General features: G+C 48.5%; 1 protein-coding gene across 1 annotated transcript in view; it reads left to right on the top strand.

Annotated features, from left to right (window-relative positions):
- LOC139264685 (regulator of G-protein signaling 22-like) overlaps positions 1–20,864 on the top strand; it is a 425,112-nt gene that overhangs the window by 67,906 nt on the left and 336,342 nt on the right. The window contains exons 5-7 of the mRNA XM_070881635.1: positions 9,504–9,657; positions 14,913–15,242; positions 16,257–16,429. Of these exons, the coding sequence (XP_070737736.1) occupies positions 9,504–9,657; positions 14,913–15,242; positions 16,257–16,429 (657 nt within the window). The remainder of the gene's footprint in view (positions 1–9,503; positions 9,658–14,912; positions 15,243–16,256; positions 16,430–20,864) is intronic.

Below are 20,864 nucleotides of genomic sequence, written 5' to 3'. Positions count from 1 at the left end.
GGGTGGAGACGGGTGATGTCACGGAGGTGGAAATAGACAGTCTTAGTTATGCCACGGATATGTGGTCAGAAGCTCATTTCAGAGTCAAACATGACACCAAGATTGTGAATAGTGTGGTTCAGACAGAAGTTAGGGAGAGGGTTGGAGTCAGTGGCTAGGGAACGGACCGAAAACAATGGCTTCAGTCTTCCCAATATTTAATTGGAGAAAATTTCTGCTCATTCAATACTGGATGTCGGACAAGCATCTGACAATTCAGAGACCGTGGAGATGTCAAGCGAAATGCGGATGAGGTAGAATTGGGTGTCGTCAGCGTACACGTGGAAACTGACACTGTGTTTTCGGATGATGTCGCCAAGAGGCAGTATATAGATGAGAAATAGGAGTGGACCAAGGATAAATCCTTGAAGGACACCAGAGGTTAACGATGCAGGAGTGGGAAGCGAAGCCGTTGCAAGTGATTCTCTGGCTACATTTAGATAGATAAGAATGGAACCAGGTGAATGCAGTCCCGTCCAGCTGGACGACAGTGGAGAGGCATTAGAGGAGGGTGGAGTCACAGAAACATAGAAACATAGAAAATAGGTGCAGCAGCAGGCCATTCGGCCCTTCGAGCCTGCACCACCATTCAATATGATCATGGCTCATGGCTGTCAAAGGCTAACCATGGAAGGGAGCAGGCACCAAGGTTTTCAGAGCTGTACTGGAGGTCTTGGTGGAAGAGATGGAATGGAGGAGTGATGTGCTGTACCATCTGAGGGCGCGGAGGATCTCCAGACAAATGCTCAGAAGGGAATGGCAAGCGATAGCGGAGGAGGACAATGCCAGGTGTGCAGCTCCAAGAACATGTATGCATTGCAGGAAGAAGTTTAATGATCTCACACGAATGCTCAAAGTCACTTAGTGCATCTTCAAATGCCACATCCTACCAACTGCAGTCTCAGCCATGACTCAATTCACTGCACCCCTATCACTCACCTACCAACAATGTTTATCAAATAGGACTCATACCTAACATATGCTTCACCTCCCCCTCACACCTTCTTTCATCCCACTTTGCCCTCATCTATCAACCTCTTATTACAGAGAAGCTGCTGATGATGTAAGCACGCACTTCTTACTTTCTCCTCTCCCCTCAACTTCTTCTTTCCCCTCACCACAACTCTACCCTTGTCCCTTTTTCCTTTCAGATACCCAAGGACTGTAACCTGCCCAGACAGTGGACAAAGGATGTCATGGATCTCACACCACTGTATATAACTATCTTACCATGCTATACATACTGTAACTAGATATGACCTGTAACCACAAGCATACCTTACCACCAGGGTTGCACTTGCAGGAGACACTGCACACCTGTCCCACACAGGTATATAAAGGCAGGTCTCAGGCAAGTGAGGCATTCCAGAGCTGTGAAATAAAGGTGCAGGTCCAGAGTGACCTTGACTTCAACATGTGCCTCGTGTAAGTCGATACTGCAGGGTCAGGACTTTACAGTGGCAACGAGTTACGGGATCACAGAATCCACAGAATGGTGACCAATGGCTCAGATGAGAAATACAATGCTGGAGATAATTGGGAGGACTTTATAGAAAGGCTCCAGCAAAGCTTTGTAACCAAAGACTGGTTGGGCGACGATAAGGCAGACAAGAGAAGAGCCCATCTCTTGACCAGCTGTGGTTCGAAAACATACGCCTTAATGAAGGACCAGCTGGCACCCGAGAAACCAGCAAGCAAGTCGTTTGAAGAGTTGAGCACACTGGTGAGAGGCCACCTGAAGCCAGCGAGCAGCCTACACATGGCCAGACACAGGTTCGACAACTATAGACGCTGTGTGGGCCAGAGCATACCCGACTTTGTGGCGGAACTTCGGAGGCTGCCTAGCTTATGTGAGTTCTCCGATGAAATAAGGAGAGAAGTACTGAGAGACTTTTTTATTGAAGGAATAGGCCACGCAGGCATATTCCGAAAGCTCATAGAGACCAAGAACTTGACCCTGGAAGCAGCAGCACTGGTCGCACAGACATTCTTGGCAGGAGAAGAAGAAATGAGGTTGATCTATACTGCGGGTACGACAACTAACGAAACGTCGGAACAAAGGGTTCACAGCTTGAAACAAGCCGCTACTCCCATACACAGACAAAGGCAGGAGAGTAGGCCTTCAACAGCAGGCAGTGGTGCCAGAAACCATCAAGGGCCACATGAACGGCCGTTCACACCTCATCAACCCACAATGCGAGCAATCAACTACAAACTGAGAGAAGCTCAAGAGAGATCAGCCAGACGCAGCTCATCCTTCAGAAACAATGGAAGCGGTCTGTGCTAGAGATGTGGGGGAAGGCACTCATCAAGGGGGTGTCGATTTCAGCATGCCATTTGCAGAAACTGCAACTATACAGGACATCTGGCCCGCATGTGCAGAAAAACAGCAGCTTGGCTGGTATACGAATCGGAGGGGTCGGAAAGCGGACCAGAAGACGGTGGGGACAGTGCCCGGGACACCGAGGTACAGCAGGTCAACACGATCAATGTCCACTGTTCTTACAACAAGACGCCTCCAATAATGATGAGGGTCCTACTGAACGGGATACCCGTCAACATGGAACTGGACACGGGAGCAAGTCAATCTCTCATGAGCGTCCAACAATTTGAGCAGCTGTGGCCGCACAAAAGCAACAGACCAAAACTCACAAGGGTCGACACCAAACTAAGGACCTATACCAAAGAAATCGTCCCAGTCCTTGGCAGTGCCATGCTCTCAGTCACACACAAAGGGACGGTGAACCGACTTCCCCTGTGGATTGTCCCCGAAGATCTCCCAGCACTGTTGGGGAGAAGCTGGCTGGCAAAACTAAATTGGAAATGGTATGATGTTCACGCCATGTCGTCAGAGGAACGGACCTCCTGCTCAACAGTTCTAAGTCGATTTGAACATCTCTTTAAGCCAGGTGTGGGCACCTTCAAAGGGGCTAAAGTTAAAATCTACATCACACAGGATGGTAGACCGGTCCGTCACAAGGCTAGAGCTGTGCCTTATGTGATGAGGGAAAAGATTGAACATGAACTGGACCGGCTTCTGCGGGAAGGCATTAACTCACCCGTTGAATTTAGCGACTGGGCAAGTCCCATTGTCCCCGTCATGAAGCCTAATGGATCCGTACGAATCTGTGGGGATTACAAATCTACCATAAACAGAGTCTCTCTACAGGACCAATACCCGCTGCCCAGAGCGGAGGACCTATTTGCCACATTGGCTGGAGGAAAACTTTTCTCGAAACTAGATCTCACATCTGCGTATATGACGCAAGAATTGACCGAAGAGTCTAAGCTACTCACCACCATCAACACACATCAAGGCCTTTTCATGTACAATCGATGCCCATTCGGCATCAGGACGGCAGCTGCTATATTCCAGCGCATCATGGAGAGTCTGCTCAAGTCAATCCCGGGGATGGTTGTGTTTCAAGACGACATATTCATCATGGGCAGGGACACCAACTCCCATCTCCACAATTTGGAGGAAGTACTAAAGCGATTGGATCGGGTAGGCCTAAGAGTTAAGAAATCCAAGTGTCTGTTTCTCGCGCCCGAGGTTGAATTTTTGGGCAGAAGGATTGCCGCTGATGGAATCCACCCAACAGAATCCAAAACCGAAACAATTCATCTGGCACCCAGGCCCCGGAATGTCTCGGAACTGCGTGCCTTTCTCGGGCTACTCAATTACTTTGGGAACTTTATGCAGAACTTAAGCACGCTGCTGGAGCCTCTCCATGTGCTACTCAGAAAGGGGTGCGATTGGTTTTGGGGGGACGCCCAAGAACACGCCTTCAATAAGGCACGCAACCTTCTATGTTCCAACAGTGTTTTGACTTTTTTGACCCAGGTAAAAAGCTAGTTCATACATGTGATGCGTCAGCGTACGGGGTCAGGTGCGTTTTACAGCATGTCAATGGTGCGGGTAAATTACAACCCATTGCTTATGCCTCCAGGTCACTTTCACGGGCGGAGCGCGGGTACGGTATGGTGGAGAAAGAGGCGCTCGCGTGCATGTACGGTGTCAAAAAGATGCACCAATACCTTTTCGGTGGCAAGTTCGCGTTAGAAACCAACCACAAATCCCTCACGTCCCTGCTATCCAAGAGCAAGGCAATAAACGCCAACGCCTCGGCGCGCATTCAACGGTGGGCACTCATGCTGGTGTCTTACGACTACACAATAAGGCACAGACCAGGCACAGACAACTGTGCCGACGTGCTTAGCAGGCTACCCCTGGCGACCACGGAAGGGTCCGACGAACAGGACTGTGAGATGGTCATGGCAATCAATGCCTTTGAGTCTACAGGTTCGCCCATGACGGCTCGCCAAATCAGAGCCTGGACAGCCATCGATCCCACGTTGTCCTTAGTCAAAAGATGTGTTTTAACTGGTGACTGGGCAGAGGCTCGCGATGCCTGCCCTGAGGAGATCAAACCTTTCCATAGGCGCATGCATGAACTATCACTACAGGCAGACTGCCTGATGTGGGGCAGCCGAGTAGTTATGCCTTTGCAAGGCAGAGAGGCGTTTGTCCAGGAGCTCCACCGCGAGCACCTGGGGATCGTTCTCATGAAGGCCATAGCCAGATCCCACGTCTGGTGGCCTGGCATTGACGCGGACTTGGAGCTCTGCGTCCGACGGTGCACTATTTGTACCCAACTCAGTAATGCCCCCAGGGAGGCCCCCCTGAGCCCCTGGCCCTGGCTCACCAAACCGTGGTCGCGGGTGCACGTAGACTATGCGGGCCCATTCATGGGCAAAATGTTCCTCGTAGTGGTCGATGCATTTTCAAAGTGGATCGAATGCACCATTTTAAATTCGAGCACCACCTCAACCACTGTGGAGAGCCTTAGAACCATGTTTGCAATGCACGGAATTCCTGACATATTGGTCAGTGATAATGGTCCGTGCTTTACCAGCGCAGAATTCCAAGATTTTATGAGTGACCATGGCATAAATCGCGTTAAGACGGCACCGTTCAAGCTGGCCTCCGAGCAGTGCAAATCATTAAACAAGGCATGCTTAAAATCCAAGGTCCCACGCTGCAGAGCCGCCTGTCACGACTGCTGCTGGCATACAGATCTCGTCCGCATTCATTGACTGGGATTCCCCCCACGCAACTATTGATGAAACGGACCTTAAAGACAAGGCTCTCATTAATCCTCCCAGACATGCATGAAATTGTTGAGGCAAAGCGCCGGAAGCTAACTGAGTACCATGACCGAAATTCGAGGGGGAGGTGGAATGAGATAGGGGACAAATTGTTTGTGTTAAACTATGGCAGGGGTCCCAAATGGCTTGCAGGGGCAGTAACAGGCAAGGAAGGAAACAGGCTACTGGTTATACAAATGGACAATGGCCAAACCTGCCGGAGGCATGTAGACCAAGTAAAAAGTAGATTCACCAACAGCACTGCAGAATCAGAGGCAGACTACAACGTGGAACTCACACCACACCTGGTGGACAGACAGAGGGAACAACCTGAGAAAAGGGCAATCTTAACAGACAGCCCAGGCGAGATACCAACAATCACACTGAACGAAACAGACAGTCCAGGCGAGATACCAGCAATCACACCGAAAGAGAAACAGGCACCAAGGCAAACAACTGAACCACAACTAAGATGCTCCACGCGAGAGCATAGACCACCTGAGAGACTGAATCTATAAAGACAATAAGACCTTGGGAGAGGGTGATGTCATGTATCTCATACTACTGTACATAACTGTATCTTACCACGCTATACATGACTGTAACTAGATATGACCTGTAACCACAAGCATACCTTATCACCACGGGTGCACTTGCAGGAGACACTGCATACCTGTTCCACACAGGTATATAAAGGCAGGTCTCAGGCAAGTGAGGCATTCCAGAGCTGTGAAATAAAGGTGCAGGTCCTGAGTGACCTTGACTTCAGTATGTGCCTCGTCGTAAGTCTGTACTGCAGGGTCAGGACTTTACAGAAGCCATGCCCCCGCCCCCCTCTAAACCGCAGGAAAGGGCCCGTGGTGGCTACATAGCTGCAAGACTCTTACGCCAGCAGCTCATAAATGAGTGCTTTGCTTGAAAGAACGTTGTTGTTATTTACAAAACTGCAATGCTGCTGTGTGTGCAGGTCATACATCAATGGTGTGCATCACCTTGGTGACAGTTAAAGTTTAAATTGATTCAAGTTAAGTGTAATTACACCCTTTCATGTTAAGGAATCAACAGTGTGTAACGGTGCAGCTATCTGAGACAATGCGCAACAAGGTTATGTTAAATAAAAAACATTTAATCCGACCATTTGTTTGAAATCATAATTATAACTGTAAAAAACATCCCACCCTACCCCACAACAAATTTATCACATTTATATTATTCGATTAGTCACCATTTCCAGCAACACAGAACACAAACGCAAACCAGCGAGGTAGCCCCCTCGCCCCTTCCCCCAACTCTCCCACCAAAATAGCACCAACAACATAAAAATAGGCCCAAGACAACACCTGCGGCCATTCACCTCACTTTCCTTTCCCCCGCCGCTTCTCTTCCCCACCTCTTCCCCTCCTGACTCCAAGCCGCTGGCCGAGGAATTCCTCATTGCGGGGGCGGGGGGGGATGACGGCAGAACCCTGCTTGGATGGATATGGGAGAGGATGGTCCCGAGGTAGAAATGTCCTCCGGGCCAGAAGCAAGATATTCCTCCTGCCTCTCATGTGTCGTTGGCAATGGAGGTGCGGCACTTTGAGGTACAGTGCCACGCTCCGGGACCACTGAGAGGTCTCTGCCACCAGTGTTCCTGGCAATCAGTTCCAGGGCCTCTGCCATCCGTGACACATACTCTGTTATGGTGGCGGACATGCTGGCCAGCTGGAAGGATATACCCCCCATTGTCTGTTGGATCTGCTGACCTATGTCAACACTCCTCCTGGACAAGTGTATCATGTCCCCGCTCAGATCTGCCGCTTATGGAGCAGACCTGCCGCGTTGAACCAACCTCTGCTTGCTCGGCACCATCCTGGAGACACCTGGGGTGCCCTGTGGCAAGGTGCTTGTGCCCGGTACATCCACAGTGGATGTGGGAATGGCGGCAGGAGCACTAGATGACATCGGTGTCGAATGGATTATGGAGGTTGGGGATGCAGGCTTCTTAAAGTCAGCACTGTCATCCATTGAGAAGGGACCCAGCAGATGCACGGGCGAGAATCGGTGGTCCTCAGCACCAGATGGAGAAGAGTCCGGCGAGTCCGTCTCCGCGCCCCCGCCTTCTAGGCTCGGTGTTCTTGCCTGGAGCCACGCTGCTGGCTGAGCTGCAAAACACAAATTAGGTTATTAGAGGAGAAAGGGGTGCTAGGGTCACAAGGTGAGTCCAGCGCTACACACAGCATATGCACGACAAAAGCAACACTGCTGTCAAGATCATCACAGACATCACATTTCATGACCATCACCAAATTTTGCATTGCAATGATTCTCATGAGGACATCATTATTTAGAGAAGACTTTTATGATTGATTTATCATAATATTGGTCAGATATGAGTGGATGTGGCATCTATTGACTTTACATCACACAATGGTGTATACTTTACTCATGTGGCATCACATCAGGCTCTGCTGCTGCTTGCGTAGCTGACCAGGAATCCTCAATTTTGTGGATTCTTTGGCTGGTTGCAGTGTCTTCGGTATTAGCACTGGTCGACGTTTTGATAGTAAATAAGATTTTTCCTTGAGTCAGCGCTGGATGATTGTTGGTTTTTCAGTGACTCCGAGGCTTTTTCTTAGGTTCTTCTTGTTGCGTTGCTGTAACCTCGTGTGGCAAGTTAGATGTTTCAAAGCCAGAGTCAAAGAGCCCAGAGTCCAAGTGCCCAGAGTCCAAGTGCTTTTCCAAAATAGCCTCGGGTCCATTTCTTCAAAAGGTGTTTCCTCAGCCCAAAAGTCACCACCAAGGCCCCCAGTTATACCTGAGTGCACAACTGATTTTTGATGACTGCTTTTGTGTGATTTTGGCAAGCTGATCAACTCTAATGTGATCCCTTTGTGAGAATTTTAGTGGGCTAATTGAGCATTAGCATGATACAAGATTTCCAAAGGTGTTGATGGAGTTTTCGAATGGTGCTGTTCGAATGTAATCAGGTCTTGATACTGTCCATGCTGATGCCAGGGTTTTTCTGTATAGCCGTTTTAAGAACTATTAAAAATATGTATGTATCTAGGTCCCTGATAAATGGGCTTTTGTTAGACTGCTAATGTCTCCCTGGGGCCTGCCTCCCAGGTGGGTTAGCAGCCCTATGCAGACCCAGCATACAATTTAAAATGTCCAAACTCAATCTAAAAGGCCCTAGTTTAGTCCAAAGGCACTTAATAGTGAGATATTTCTGTCCACATTTCTCCTCCAAAAGTCTAACACAAGTGCCCTTTTAAATTCCAGACACATGTCCATTGAGTAGGGGTCCCAGAATTTTGTGAATCCTGCACATCCAAGTACTTTTTAAATGTGGTAAGGGTTTCTGCCTCTACCACCCTTTCAGGCAGTGAGTTCCATACCCCCACCACCCTCTGCGTGAAGAAATTTTCCCTGAAATCCCCTCTAAACCTCCTACCAATTACTTTAAAACTTTGCCCCCTGGTTGTTGACCTCTCTGCTAAGGGAAATAGGTCCTTCCTATCCACTCTCTCATGATTTATACACTTCAATAAGATCTCCCCTCAGCCTCCTCTGTTCCAAAGAAAACAAACCCAGCCTATCCAATCTTTCCTCATAGCTAAAATTCTTCAGTCCAGGCAAAATCCTTGTAAATTTCCTCTGTACCCTCTCTAATCGGATCCTAACCCTAAACCCACCTCCTATTTTCTGCCCATTCTTGCCCCAAGCAGAATTTCGATGTGATGATCCTTGAGATGGAGACCCAGCTTTACTAGACCCACTCCAATTCTCAACAGGCTCCTCCAGTTCTTCTCCGCTGGAATTGCACCCCAAGAAGTTTACTGGCACTGAGGAAATTCGAAGCCATAATAAAATATATATTCCCATGTAGTGTAGGTTATTTATTAAATCCTTATGATCGTTGTTTTCATAATATGAGAGTGTGACTATCTATATAAATCAATCCTTTTACATTGATGGCAATGTAATTGTATAAAGCAGTTCACATCTGCCCCAGGGTTAATATCGTTGAAAAAACACCAATAATTTTATTGTTGACAGATAGAAAGGAGAAGGGATGTGAAAAATCTCCTAACAGTGGAATGGAGCAAAGGATTTATTATTGGGAGGAGTGCAAAGAATTTTTAGCATTCACAAGCAGAAAGCAAGGATACATATTCTCATTACATGTCCATGTTGCTCATAGCTCTATTGAGTTCCTGCTGTGACCTTAGATGAGTACATGTTTTGCTAACCAAATGCACAACCAGTTATAAACTTGCTTCTGAGCATAATGTTCTAAATAATTATCACAAGTCACAAATTTGGCTCTGTAGGCTTCCGTTACCCAAACTAAAGCGATGTTCACGCAAGCAAAGGACAACTTTCGAAAGACTATCGTCCAGTCTGCACGCAAGCCTATTGCCACCATTATGACACCTGCATTTCATTCTGCAACTTCTTTACAGTCTTCAGGAAGCTCCTTGTCTGGTAAGACACTTAGGCTATAATTTCCTGCTTTTGCGAAAAAGGGTTACATAGGCAATTTTTTGTAGAACTTAATGAATGCCATTCAAAATGGTGGGTGATGTAATTTTCCTGCCGGTCATTTAGTGAAACATGAATTCATTTTTAGCAATTGCTTGTTATAATAATACTACTTTAAAACTTCTTAAGTACCTAAATTACCATTTAAGAGGTGCAACTGCCAAAATATTCTGCAATTCATGACAGAGTGCCACACATATCCATGCCATGAAAATGGAGAAAACATCGGCCCTGAAATTCCGATATCCCGGGTCCGTACAAAGTTTTTACGGACCTGGGAAGTATTCGGAAAAGCCGGTTTTCAGCGCGCAATGCGCATTTGCTGAAAACCGGCTTTTCCGATCTGTCAAGTTTCTGGCTTGACAGTTCCTCCATATCTCGGGAGCGAGGACGCTTGCAGGGCAAGATTTCCGATATTTGCGAATATCTTGCCCCGCAAATGTGCTTTAAAATCTTGTGCCTGAAAAAGCAGGCATATAGACTATTTTTACAGGCGCAAGTGTTTAAAAATACACAAAAACATTTTAAAATAAAGTTATAAAAACACATTTTATTGTTAAAAACCCTTCCCATTACGGTAAGTTTATTTTAAGGCTTAATTAAAAAATGAATGTTAAATATGTAGTTTATTTTCTATTTTTATGTGTTTTGGGTGTTTGGGGGGGAGGAGGGTTCTCATTCATAGTAATAGGAGTTCCGGACTTACGGAACTCCTATTACTAATGAATGAGAATCTATACTACACCTGATTGGCTGCTGTCTCCAGCTCCCGGCCTGCGCACGTCCCCACGTGCACGCGCTGCTAGGCGCAGTCACGAGAGGCCTCAGGCTCAGAAGTTCCAACGGGCGCAGCAGCAACAGGTAAGTGCGCATCTTTTTTCTCTTTTTCTGTCGTTTGCCGAAGAGCTCGACCAAAATTTAAGGACCATCATTTTACCCACAAGGCTCAATTTTGTACCAATCTAAAATAGTTTAAAGAGAGGCTAGGATGAAATTGGTCATTGGTAAAAACGCGAAACGAGCGATTGCGAATCGGCAGACCATTTTACACTGCGATCGGGCACAGTGTAAAACGGCTGCTGATTCGCTACCGTCGCGTTCACTGAGAAACCATTTCACCCACACTGTTCCTCAGGCAGCAGAATATGTTCAATTTATCACTCTCACACTAACTACTATATATGCCTTTCTTCTTTGAGCTCCATTTTGTTCAGATTAGTTGGGATTTTTGTAGCTGAATTCCGTCATGTCCAAAATAAGAGTCCATGTTTTGCTAAGTGTGTCATAAATAAAATAGCATTCACATCAGCCTGTAGCAAGGCTGCATGATCTTCATTAAATGCAGGGTCCTAATGTGCACCTGGTTCACTAACTCTCATCTGATTAAGAGGAGCAACTGAAAAGAGCACACACAGTGTTTGATATATCAGAACATACAAATTAGGAGCAGGACCTCGGGGCCTCTCGCTCCTTGCCAACCTCCGGGCCTTCCGTTCCTCGCTGATCTCCGGGCCTCTTGCTCCTCGCCGACCTCCGGGACTCTCATTCTTCGCCGACCTCCGGGCCTCCCGCTCCTCGCCGACCTCCGGGACTCTCATTCTTCGCCAACCTCCGGGCCTCCCGCTCCTCGCCGACCTCCGGGACTCTCATTCTTCGCCGACCTCCGGGCCTCCCGCTCCTCGCCGACCTCCGGGCCTCCCGCTCCTCGCCGACCTCCGGGCCTCCCGCTCCTCGCCGACCTCCGGGACTCTCATTCTTCGCCGACCTCCGGGCCTCTTGCTCCTCGCCGACCTCCGGGACTCTCATTCTTCGCCGACCTCCGGGCCTCCCGCTCCTCGCCGACCTCCGGGACTCTCATTCTTCGCCGACCTCCGGGCCTCTTGCTCCTCGCCGACCTCCGGGACTCTCATTCTTCGCCGACCTCCGGGTCTCCCGCTCCTTACCGATCTCCGGGCCTCCCGCTCTTTGCCGACCTCCGGGCCTCCCGCTGCCGAGTGCGTTACTCCCCTGCGCCCCGCTGATTTTGGATTTGGCTCCAAACTGCATTTCCGACCTCTGCCCACTCACAGCCCTCATCTGGGTAGGTAAGTGATTGGCTGGTTGATTGGTAAGTATCTCTCTTTCTCTTTAATAACAGATAAGTCTAATTAGAGGGATGGCAGGGCAGCTCAGTCCTGTGCAGTGCATGTCCGGCATGTGGGAAGTCCTGGATGCTTCACGCAGCCTAGACAACCATGTGTGCAGGAGGTGTCTCCAGCTTCAACTACCCGAGCTCCGCATTTTGGAGCTTGAGCAGCGGCCGGAGTCATTTTGGTGCATCTGCAAGGCTGAGAGCTACGTGGATAACATGTTTCAGGAAGTGCTCACCCGCAACTTAAAAGCATGCAAGCAGAGGGGAAGTGGGTGACCTCCAGACGGAGGAAGAACGCAAGGCAGGTAGTGCAGGAGTCCATCCGAGTCCATCTCGCTTTCCAACCGATAATCTCTTCTGAGGGCAATGGTGCCTCTGGGAAATGCAGCCAGAGCAATGTCCAAGACACCATGAGTGGCTCAGCTGCACAGGGGGGAGGGACAAAGAATAAAGGAACTTTAGTGGTAGGGGATTCAATAGTTAGGGGAATGGAGAAGCGTTTCTGCAGCCATAGACGTGACTCCAGGATGGTATGGTGCCTCCCTGGTGCCAGAGTTTAAGATGTCACAGAGCGGATGCAGGGCATTTTGGGGGGGGAGAGAGTGAACAGCCAGTGGACATGGTCCATATCGGGACCAATGACACAGGTAGAAAGAGGGATGATGTCCTGTAGTCAGAATTTAGGGAGCTAGAAGAAAAATTAAAGGATAGGACTTCAAAGGTAGTAATCTCCGGGTTACTATGAATGAGTACAAGAATAGAAGGATAGAGAGGATGAATGTGTGGCTGGAGAGTTGGTGCAGGAAGGAGGGCATTAAATTCCTGAGGTATTGGGAATGATTCTGGGGGAGATGGGACCTGTACAAACTGGACGGGTTGCATCTCAACAGCACCGGGACTAATATCCTCGTGGGTTTTTTTGCTAGTGCTGTTGGGGAGAGTTTAAACTAGCTTGGCAGGGGGATGCGAACCTGAGAACAAATTCATTAGGGAAGGAAGTAAAGCTGAAATTGAAAAGCAAGAATGTAAAAAATGAATCGGTAAGACAGAGGAAACAAGGGTTCGTAAGTAGTAATCAAGGAGGTCTTCCTGTGCTAAATGGTATATACTTCAATACAAGGATATAGCGAATAAGTTGAATGAGCTGAGAGCACAGGTAGACACTTGGGAGTATGACACTATAGCCATTACAGAGACATGTCTGAAAGAGGGGAAGGTTTGGCAGCTCAATATTCTGGGTTACAGAATTTTTAGACAGGATTGAGAGGGGGGGTAAAAGGGGGGGGGGCATCACAGTATTGATTAAAGAAACTATTACAGCAATGAGGAGGGATGATATGTTGGAGGGATCATCAAATGAGGCCATATGGGTCGAACTGAAAAATAAAAAAGGGGTGATCACACTGCTGGGCATGTATCACAGACCTCCAAACAATGGGAGGGAGCTAGAAGAGCAAATATGTAGGCAAATTTCTGTGAAGTCCAAAAACCATAGGGCAGTAATAGTAGGGGATTTCAACTATCCTAATATTGATTGGGACAAATATAGTGTGAAGGGTATAGAGGATGCGGAATTCCTAAAATGCATTCAAGAGAACTTTTTTAGTCAGTATGTAACAAACCCAACACGGGAGGGCGCAGTTCTGGATTTAGTTTTGGGGAATGAAGCTGGACAGGTGGAAGGGATATCAGTGGGAGAGCACTTGGGTGCCAGTGACCATAATTCAGTCAGATTCAAGGTAGTTATGGATAAGGACAAGGATAGACCAGGAATAAAAGTCCCAAGTTGGGGAAAAGCTAACTTTGCTAAGTTGAGAAGTGATTTGATCACAGTGGACCGGAAACAGCTACTTGTAGGTAAATCAGTGTCGGAACAGTGGGGGCATTCAAGGAGGAGATCTGGAGGGCTCAGGCCAAACATGTGCCCTTAAAGAAAAAGAGTGGGAATAACAATTCTAGAGCTCCTGGCCATTTTTTGCATGCGCATTGAATTTGTTTTTTCCAGTCGCAAACGCTAATGCAGAGCACGGCATTTACCTGTGCGCATGTGCAAAAAAACCGACCCACTTCAGCCACTTCTACTGAGATGGAGGATCAGGAGGGAAGGCAGCGTGCCAGGTGCTTCAGCCATGAGGCAAGCGAGGCCTTAGTCGACACAGTGGAGAGGAGATGGGCCTCATTCCATCTTGCTGGGGGATCCAAACCACTCCTTCCTGTGTTTAAGAGAATATGGAAGGAGATAGCGCAGGAGATGTCTGCTGCAGACACTGTGCCCAGGACGGGCACACAGTGCCGCAAAAAGTTCAAAGACATTACGAGGCTCATCAGGGTGAGTACCATTTACATTTATGTATGCCTCCATGATCTCTAACATTAATCTCACACATGATGTGAAGTTTGTCATGCATATGGTCCCTCTCAACACTGTGGAATGGCTATCACAACGTATAAGAAAGATGAAGGCTTACTTCAGCGCCCATCGGCTTTTAATGATCTCTGCACATTAACTCTATCATTCACATTGTCCCTCACAATACACCCCAACTGCTGCTATGCCTTTCTGAGAGACCACTTACAGCCCCCATGTTAGATGCCTCAAACCTGCGAACAAATACTGACAAAGCACATGCAACATCCAACAGATTGAATGGAAGCAACAACATTCACACAGTATCACCTATTGTGCTCTGGTAGGCATATGTGCCACAACAGCAGAGAAACCCTGTCGGAACCCTTCCTATTTTTCTCTTTTCAGTCCAAACACCCCCATAACAGAAGGGAGCAGCTGCGGATAGGCGGGGGTCCGCCATAACCAATCCCATTGACTGATATGGAGAGAGTCTCGACCCTAATCAGAGTCCCAGCTTGGGCAGTTACTGGGGGCGATGCTGAGCCCCTTTCGGGTAGTGATGGTATGTAAATGGCTTGCGCGACTCAAGACACTGCATTGAGAGATATTATGGAGATGCGGCAGTCCTTCAAATGAACCTGTACAATGCTACCTTTCTCATATCACCCTGCCCCCTCCCCTGCTGCGAACCACTCCTCTGTTGTTTTCTACTTCCAGATGACCAATCCTCACAGCATCCCTCGGGGGAGACCTCCACGTCAGGACATGGTGGAGAAGACGAGGGAGGGGAGGAGATTGCTCCTGCTGAGCATCGCAACCCACCAGTTGCCCCATCGGGGCTAAGTTCATCTGGGGACGATGCTGACTTCCTGGGTTTTGAGGAGTCAGAGGCTCCTGGTCCCAGTAGCATACAGCAATGCAGTGCCGGGATGGAATCTCGCAGGCCAGCTCTCCGGAGGATGAGTCAGCAAAGTCACTCTGCTCAAAGACAGGCAGATGTGGAACTGGACCTGCTGGAAATGTCCAGGGAAACCATAGGAATGCACCGTGAGCTTATGGGCACCGTGAGCTTATGGATGCACGGGGACAGATCCTAGCGAGCATTGACAAGCTTATTGCGACTGTTGCGGAGACAGCGTTGCAGATTGTCGTTGCGAGTCAGGAGTCCAGCAAGGCCATCATTGCCCACACACAGAGGCTGGTGATGTGTAGAAGTGACAGTGGAGTTCCAGAGTGTGTGGCGTGTGCCCTTGATCACGCCGCAGACTCGGGCACATCACTGGCACAAGCTTTGCTTCAGCCTGGGCAAGTGATGCAATCTATGTCTGCTTCCATACTCTCTGCATTCCCCACTGTCCCACGGGGAAGTGACAGTGCCAAAGTAGGCCAGCAAGTTGTGGGGAGACATCGTGCTCCAGTTGCTAAGGCCCAGCCCTGTCGGAGAGTCAGTGACTCCACGGAAATAGGAGGTGTTGTCATTCCTCAGGATGACAGCACTCTGGGTCCCACCACTCACTCGCCAACCAAGCACCATACATGGTTGAAACCTCAGCCACCTGTGACTGGTGACACTCTCAGATGCTCTGATTGCTTCTGATGCTCTGACTGGCTTCCCATGGGTGCAGGGCATAGGATAAATGGCCATTCGGCCCAACCAGTCCATGCTGATGTGGGCTTTGTCGACTGCACACACATGGCCATCAAGGCACCCCACCATCATTTAGGAGTCTGTCAACTGCAAGGGCTTCCACTCCCTCAATGTGCAGCAGGTGTGTAACCCATAGGAAGATCATCATGCATATGTGCACCAAATTCTCTGGCAGCTGCCATGACTCTTCATCCTGCACCAGTCCACCTCCCTCAGATCTTTGCTCCTCCAAACAGACTTTCTGGCTGGCTGCTTGGAGACTAAGGCTATCCACTGAAGACGTAGTCATGACACCCTTGGAGGCGGCCAAATATTGAGGTGCAGGAGAGATATAATGAAAGCCACATTTCCACCAGATGTGTCATAGAACAGACAATAGGCATGCTGACAATGTGCTTCAGATGCCTTGACAGATCTGGAGGAGCCCTTCAGTACACACCAGAATTGTCGTGGACTGCTGTGCCCTGCACAGCATAGCACAGCAGCGAGGATCAACACTGCAGGAGGAGAAGGTGCACATCACAGAGCCTCTTCAGAGGAGGAGGAGGAGGAGCATCAGCTGGAAGATGGGGAGGTGGAGGAGCAGGTCCAGATCCTACCAGCACCTGAGCAAATTGCTACCTGGAAGGCCAGGGATGGGCTCATCATGGGCAGATTTACTTAACTTTATGCAGTATACCTATATGGCTGCCACATGCTGCATCAGGTTGGCATGACCCCACAGCAACACCATAAAGCATCCCTGCAATGATCAAGCCATTCCTTTCACACTGACCACCTTTGCTGGAGGTAACGTATGTCTCACCATTCACTCCAACTCACTAAGCCACTTCCAAAGATGCACACCATATTTGTCCACGACCGGAAAGTGGTGAAAGTAACGTTTTTTATGTGTGACATCACACTAACGGAAACTTTACAGAAACATTGAATAAAACACCCAAGTGGCTACCTTTGTGAATCTACTTGTGTGTCATCTTCCTCTTGCATGTGCTTCTACGAGGTGTTGCCCTTGTAGCTTCAGCAGAGGTAGAGGCAGCCTGCTCACTTCCCTGCTGCGAATGTTTAGATGCTCGCGGATGTCCTCTGGGTTTTGGAGCCTCTGATAGCCCCGCCAAAGTCTGCTCCTCCTGCGATTGTTCAGGGGCAGACTCGACCATCGCGATCCTAGGAGGCATCTGGGGCTCTGACTGAGAGGGTGGCAGGGGATTAGTGTAAGTGCTTTGAGAAAAGCCCCCACTTCCATGTGCCCTCTCACCATCATCCCTCTCATGGGCCACCTGCACTGCCCTGCTAGCAAGGAGCTGGAGAGCAACCTTGCTGTACATCAGTGGGGCCATGAGGACCCATGTCTACGCTGTCATCCCTCCTAGAGAGGAAGTCTATGAGCCTTTGCCTCCTAGGATCACGATGGCCAAGTCTGCCCCTGAACAATCGCAGGAGGAGCAGTGCGCTACCAACTGAGCCACAGCTGACCGACCATGTGCTCCTGTGAGTGGTGCATTAGCTGCCCATCCTTTCCATGGAAGAGACTGCAGTCACCATCACTTGCGACATGGTGGTGCTCATGTTGGAGATGGACATTTGCAGACATTGCGCTCACAACACATGTCAAAGCCTCCTGCACTTCTTGCTGCACCTCCTTATACGCCATCTTTCTGGAAGGCCTGGAGGCTCAACGTCTGCATGCAGCTGAGCAGAGCTTGGATCGTCCTGCGCCCTCCAGTGAGGAGTCTCCACTGCTGTTCCTGTCTCCACCATCTGCTCTTGCTTACTTGTGAGTAGTTGAATATCAGGTGACAATACTAAGCTATTTCGCGTGTGACCCATCGAGGTGTGCATATCTGCGTTGGTGCTGAGTGCGCTCATGTCTGATGACGGTGCTCCCTTCGAGGCTAGAGGCTCCCCTGTGGAGTCGTCTTCCTTTTCCTTCTGTGGGGGGGGAGGGGGAGGGGCAGGTTCTTGATGGACTTGTTGGAGAATAAAGAGATGAGTTCGATATGTCATATGAAGAATGGGTACAGGTACTATTATGCACATGATGACCATTCAGTAGCTGCTGACATCAGTTCCTATTTAAGTGACTGATGTATGTCATGTAGCTGTATGATGCGTAATTCTGTCACCAGGTTGCTGAGATATCCCCCTCTCTCTGTCTCCCACCTCCAGCTGCTTGGCGACTTATGAAACTTCAAAGTCAGCCTCCCCTGCTGTCGTTAGGGTTGCCCTCCAGTTCTCTCCCTCTTCTTGTGGGCCCTGTTCTCCTGCAAGGAGGAAAAGAAAAGAAGGTTGAGTGAGAGCGATGGAATGACTGTAAGGAATGGATGGGTAACATCTTTAGAGAGAAATTATGATGGAATGGGGTGCCAAAGCCATTAGCTTTCTTGTGTGTTGTTAGTTGGTATGATTTATGAGGATGAGGGTGAGTGTGAGAGGTGGCTAGTAAGATGAGGATATAAGTATGTAGAAATAGAGAAATGGGTGGACATGAAAGGTATGTTGGTGTGAGTAAGGATGTGTAACAGCAGGGTTGGGAAGGCAGAGTGATGGGGATGTGATGAGAGGTGCAGCAGGATGAATTTGAGTGTGGCTTTGTACTCACCATTACTGATCCAATGAGATAATTGAAATGTTTCTGGCATTGCACCCAGGTCCTCCTCACAACAGCCCTGCTGTTTATCTCCTCTGCTATTTGGAGCCAGGCTCTTTTGGTCTCCTGGAGAGGTGTCTTCTGCCCATTAGAAGGGAAGAAGACTTCCCTGCGTGCTCTGACTCCCTCCACAAGCATATGGATGGAATCATCGGAGAACCTGGGTGCAGCCCTCTGTCTCGGTGCATTCATCTCTAGAAATGTTTGCAGCACTCCAATGGTGCAGTGTGGTGCCTGCACACTCCTAGATGAACCTTCAAATGCAATGTGGCCATGGCTCCTTTAAACATCCATGCCGAAAACATGTCAGTGATGGCGTCATCAGCCCTGCACCATTTAATGGGGCCAGGTAACACACAGTGCAGCCTTAATAGACCCCATTAATGCAAAGTCAATTTCAGGATCAGGATGAAATCAACAACGGGGTCACGACCCGCCATGGCGACCTGAGGTGACTCTCATCTCGGGGTAGCTGCTTCCGGTAGCCTGACACTTGCAGTAGTAATGGAAGCAGACCCATGTCTGAAGCTCTCATGTGATTGCACTGGAGAGGGCCTTAAGGAAGCGAGCATATGCTCACTCTCTGGATAGACAGTGTCCATTCCTTACTGCCCACCAGTGCTGGTTACAGGCATAGAAGTGCGACTGGTTGCTGTCATCACAGACTATACAGTCCCAATGAGGTTTTGGAAGCTCTGAGCAAGTGTGACATTCAGACTGACACTCAAGACATCTATTGAAGCACTGATAGCTGCCACTCTGGAAGTAACCACTGCTTTTAGAAGCTCTTCCTGGCATCTTCATGCAATGGAAATCTCTCAGGCTGCCACCATTTCCAGGATGTTATACAAGTTTTGAGAAATTTCCTGTAATGTATTGCAGATAGTGATCTACTTCCACTTATTCATCATTGCAGCCATATGTGTTGGAAATCATCTCCATGGCCTCCATACGAGATCAATACACCCAAATAATTGTTCTTTTGGAGACTGGGCCTTCGGCTCTTCAGCCAAGGGTGGTCAGTTCACCCCCTTCTGTGGAGGAATGGCATTCTTGCTCTCTTCCACTCCAGATCCTCATTGACACTAGTGCTCAGTGACTCACCCGGTGACAACCTGAAGCTTCACAGGTAAGATGCTCGGCTGGAGTTGGAAGAATGTGGCAGGATCTTGAAGTGACTAGGTGGCCATTAAAGTGGCTGGCCTCGTATCCAATATGATGTGAAATACAGAGAGCTTGTTCAGCTGTGAACACAATTGGCCCAGAAATCCCGGTCGGTTGCGGCCCATGGGCGATCGGGTAAAAAACTTTTTTAAAATGCTGCACCCACACGAGTTCCCAGTCCTGAGGCCTCCACTGATTGCGCGTTGCAGCGCGTGCACGTCGGGACGTGCGCAGGCCTGGAGCTGGAGTCACATGGCTCTGGGCAGCCAATCAGGTATAGTATGTTCTCATTCATAATAATGGGAACTCCGTAAGTTGCAGTTCCCATTATTATGAATGAGAAACAGCCCCCAAAACACACAAAATCAACAATAAAAAAATAGAAAAAATACACAACATATTTTTATTAATTTAAATTAAAGTTATTTATGTATTTAAAAAATATATATTTTTCTAATTTAAAAAAAAAATGTAATTATGGTTTAAAATGAATTTACTGTAGTGGGGAGGGTTTTTAACAATAACATGTATTTTTAAAATTGTATTTTACAATGTTTTGTATGTTTTAAAACCCTTACGCCTGTAGAAGTAGGCTATGCGCCTGCTTTTATCAGGCGGAAGAGTTTTGAGGACATTTGCTAGGCGAGATATGGGTAAATACCGCAATCTTGCCCTTGCAAATGTCCTCGCTCCCAAGCTGAGTGCAATCTGTCATGACAGATCAGAAAAGCCGGTTTTCAGCGCATGCGCATTGTGCACTGAAAATCGGCTTTTGCGATGCCTTTCTGGGTCCGTACACACTCCGTACAGACCCGGGAGGCCGGAATTTCTGGGTCATTATATTTGGTCTTGAAGAAAAGCAAGAGAGAGTAAGAGCACTGCAATGCTTTAAGAAAGTTCAAGAAGCTGAAACTACATATGATGAGCCTTGGCCAGCCTTTAGCAACTTTTTCTTGCCAGCTGGCCTCCAACCTCACCCTCACCTACAGGTGTTCCTGTCCATCTGCTTTTACTTCTAATGCCTCTTCTTCCTGCAGACTCTGTTTTCAACAATGATGGCCTTCTCCTAGTTGACCTTCTGTGATACTGGTTGTTTGCTCCTTTTTCGTTTAAATGGGAGAAGACAATATTACAGGCCTTTCAGTGTCATAGGGACTTGCTCATATGAAGTCATGCATGCCGTGATGATGAGGGGGAAGGTGCCGTG

This window comes from Pristiophorus japonicus, chromosome 1 (genome assembly GCF_044704955.1).
Source record: "Pristiophorus japonicus isolate sPriJap1 chromosome 1, sPriJap1.hap1, whole genome shotgun sequence".
Classification (NCBI taxonomy): Eukaryota; Metazoa; Chordata; class Chondrichthyes; family Pristiophoridae; genus Pristiophorus; species Pristiophorus japonicus.
The sequence above is the reverse complement of the archived record's forward strand: the minus strand, read 5'-3'. Positions and strand labels throughout refer to the sequence as shown.